Source organism: Condylura cristata, unplaced genomic scaffold, assembly GCF_000260355.1.
Source record: "Condylura cristata isolate star-nosed mole 26May11 unplaced genomic scaffold, ConCri1.0 scaffold00034, whole genome shotgun sequence".
NCBI classification, from domain to species: domain Eukaryota; kingdom Metazoa; phylum Chordata; class Mammalia; order Eulipotyphla; family Talpidae; genus Condylura; species Condylura cristata.
This window is the reverse complement of record NW_004567135.1, coordinates 2,204,460-2,206,832: the sequence shown is the minus strand read 5'-3', so window position 1 is coordinate 2,206,832 and position 2,373 is coordinate 2,204,460. Positions and strand designations below refer to the sequence as shown.

Below are 2,373 nucleotides of genomic sequence, written 5' to 3'. Positions count from 1 at the left end.
CTTTTCTGGTGTTAATCTGGTCCTCTTCACCCCGTTTCTGCGCCTGACACCTCTCCCTTCAGTCTCCTCAGCGTGCTGCAGTCACCTGTTTCGTCTCGTGTCTTGAGGCTTTCCTCCTTCCTTCCAGATCTCTAAGGTCCGGCTTCCTAGAATATACCGCGCTCTCCAACTGCCAACCTCTGTTCTCTGCTTGGAAAGCTCCATCTGGCTCATTCCTGCCTAAGGCTCGCTCAGGTCATGTCTTCTGGGAAGGTTTCCAGCTCCCCGAAGCCTCACTGGTGGTGGGGCGGTGCACAGCCCAGCGCCAGCGTCACCCTGCCCGGCCTCTGCTGACTTCTGACTGTGTTGGGCAGAGTGGTTGAAGATTAGCCCGGAGGGGACGTTGCCATTGTAGCATGCAGAGGAACGGGCTTGGGTGAGCTGAGGTGACAGCAGCTGAAAGCCAGGTGTGGACTTTGGGTCCCGACAGTGTCCTCCAGGGCCTGCGGGCCCAGGACGCCCAGGTTCGTCCCTAACTTCCATTTCTCCTCCTTCCTCTCTCAGGGGGGCATGTTACCATCACTGACCTGCCCCTGGCCCTAGACCAGATCCAGGCCAACGTCCAGGCCAACGTGCCGGCCGGATGCCGGGCCCAGGTCTGCGCCCTGTCCTGGGGGGTTGACCAGCACGTCTTCCCTGGAGACTATGACCTGGTGCTGGGGGCTGATATCGTGTACCTGGAGCCCACCTTCCCGCTGCTGCTGGGGACCCTGCAGCACCTGTGCGGGCCCCGGGGCACCGTCTATCTGGCCTCCAAGATGCGAGAGGAGCATGGCACACAAAGCTTCTTTCAGCACCTCCTGCCCCAGCATTTCCAAGTGGAGCTGGCCCAGCGGGACGAGGAGGAGAACGTCAACATCTATAGGGCCAGGCACAGGGAGCTGAGACCTGCTTGACGTCGCCGTCAGCGCTTCCGGACCCCTGTCCCCCTGAGGGGAGCGTCCTGTCTCCAAAAGAAAACGCAGGACAAGAAGGATGGATTTCCCTGGTCTCTCTCTTTCCGCCTTTTTGGCCTCCTCCCCCCGAGCCCTCCTCGCTTGGGCAGGAGGGTGGCACCCACTTGCCCGAGAACGCTGGCAGCTGTGGATTAGAGCACAAAGGAAGGTGGAGGGCACCCAGAGTTTTTAGGGATGGGGAGGTCAGAGCGGCGGTGGGGCAAGGCCGTCACCGGGCACTTCCATGCTGCTCTGTTCAGCTCCCACCGTGGGGTTTGTTCTTGGGTGTGCACCAGGTTCTAACGGGCTTCTTTTTAAGGGGAAGAAATTGGCATTGGAAATCGCACTGAGGAGGAAGGCCACCTCCTAGCGCCCGGGTCCGCTGGGCCCAGCTCTGCCCCGGCTTGGAGTCCTGCGCCACACGACTGGGCTCTTCTCTTGCGCTCTGCTCTTCGGTTGTCTGTCTCGAGCCCTGTGGGCACTTCCTTCCTGGTGGGTTTGCCTCGGGGCCTCACTCTTCCTACAGGGGAGGAACCCTGGCTCCCTGGGAGAGCCGCTGCAGCCGCGTTGCAGACTCTTCCGCTCAGTCAGAGCTTCTGATGAGCTGATGAGCTTCTGCGCCGCGGTGCCACCGGCCCACCCCGTGGGACCCCTCCTGCTCTTCCTCTCCAGCTGGCTTCTGTATGTGCTGCAGCCCCTGGCCAGTCTGTGCCACGAGCCCTGACTTCTTTCTTTCTTCATCCCTCCTGATGGTCCCCTTTCTGGAAGGGGCTGTTTCACCTGTCAAAATCTTCACTGCGCTTTGCCTCTTCCCTGAACTTCCTGCGTGGATGTGATTTCTTTCTCCCTTAAGATGGTTTGTCCATCTTCTGGGACTTACCTGTCTTGTGTGGCCCTTTGTATGCTCCTTATTTTTCTCCCCGTTCCGTTATCTTGGAGAATAGAGCTGTCGTTCACTGGTCTCTGATTCCCGGACCGAGGGCCGTTCCTGGCAGTCAGTGGATGCACTTGGCTTGTCCAGCAAATACTTACTTGGCTTGTTGAAGGGACTCCATCCCTGCCTCTCTAGGCGGCCTTGTCCAATTTCTGGCCTTGTCCAATTTCTGAATCCACCTTTCTACCTCACCAGTTTGTCCTGAGTCAGATGGATAAAGAATATGAGAGCATTGGAAATAAACTGTTACCAGCTGTCCCGTATGATTATGGTGTGACGACTTTATCTCATGGTTTCCGTTTGCCCTCAATCTCCCTTAGGTCATAAAGGAACATAAAACCTTTATCATAGGTTTTATTACTGGGGGGAAGGCCTGTGGTAGGGGGGATCCCCCTGTGCAAAGCCGCCTTCATAAACCCGGCCTGGCGGCGGCGAACGCGCCCCTCCAGCCAGCAGAGGGCGCTG

The 2,373-nt window shown here is 58.3% G+C and overlaps 2 protein-coding genes across 2 annotated transcripts in view; both read left to right on the top strand.

Moving 5' to 3' along the window:
* Window positions 1-515: 515 nt before the first annotated feature.
* METTL21B (methyltransferase like 21B) lies at window positions 516-2,165 on the top strand (the record flags this gene model as incomplete). Its single annotated transcript, XM_012732481.1, has 1 exon — window positions 516-2,165. A coding segment is annotated over one exon (420 nt), but the record flags the coding sequence as incomplete, so codon positions are not given.
* Window positions 1,170-2,373, top strand: part of TSFM (Ts translation elongation factor, mitochondrial) — a 7,810-nt gene continuing 6,606 nt past the window's right edge. Inside the window, exon 1 of the mRNA XM_012732273.1 lies at window positions 1,170-1,247. Coding sequence (XP_012587727.1) covers window positions 1,170-1,247 — 78 coding nt within the window. The remainder of the gene's footprint in view (window positions 1,248-2,373) is intronic.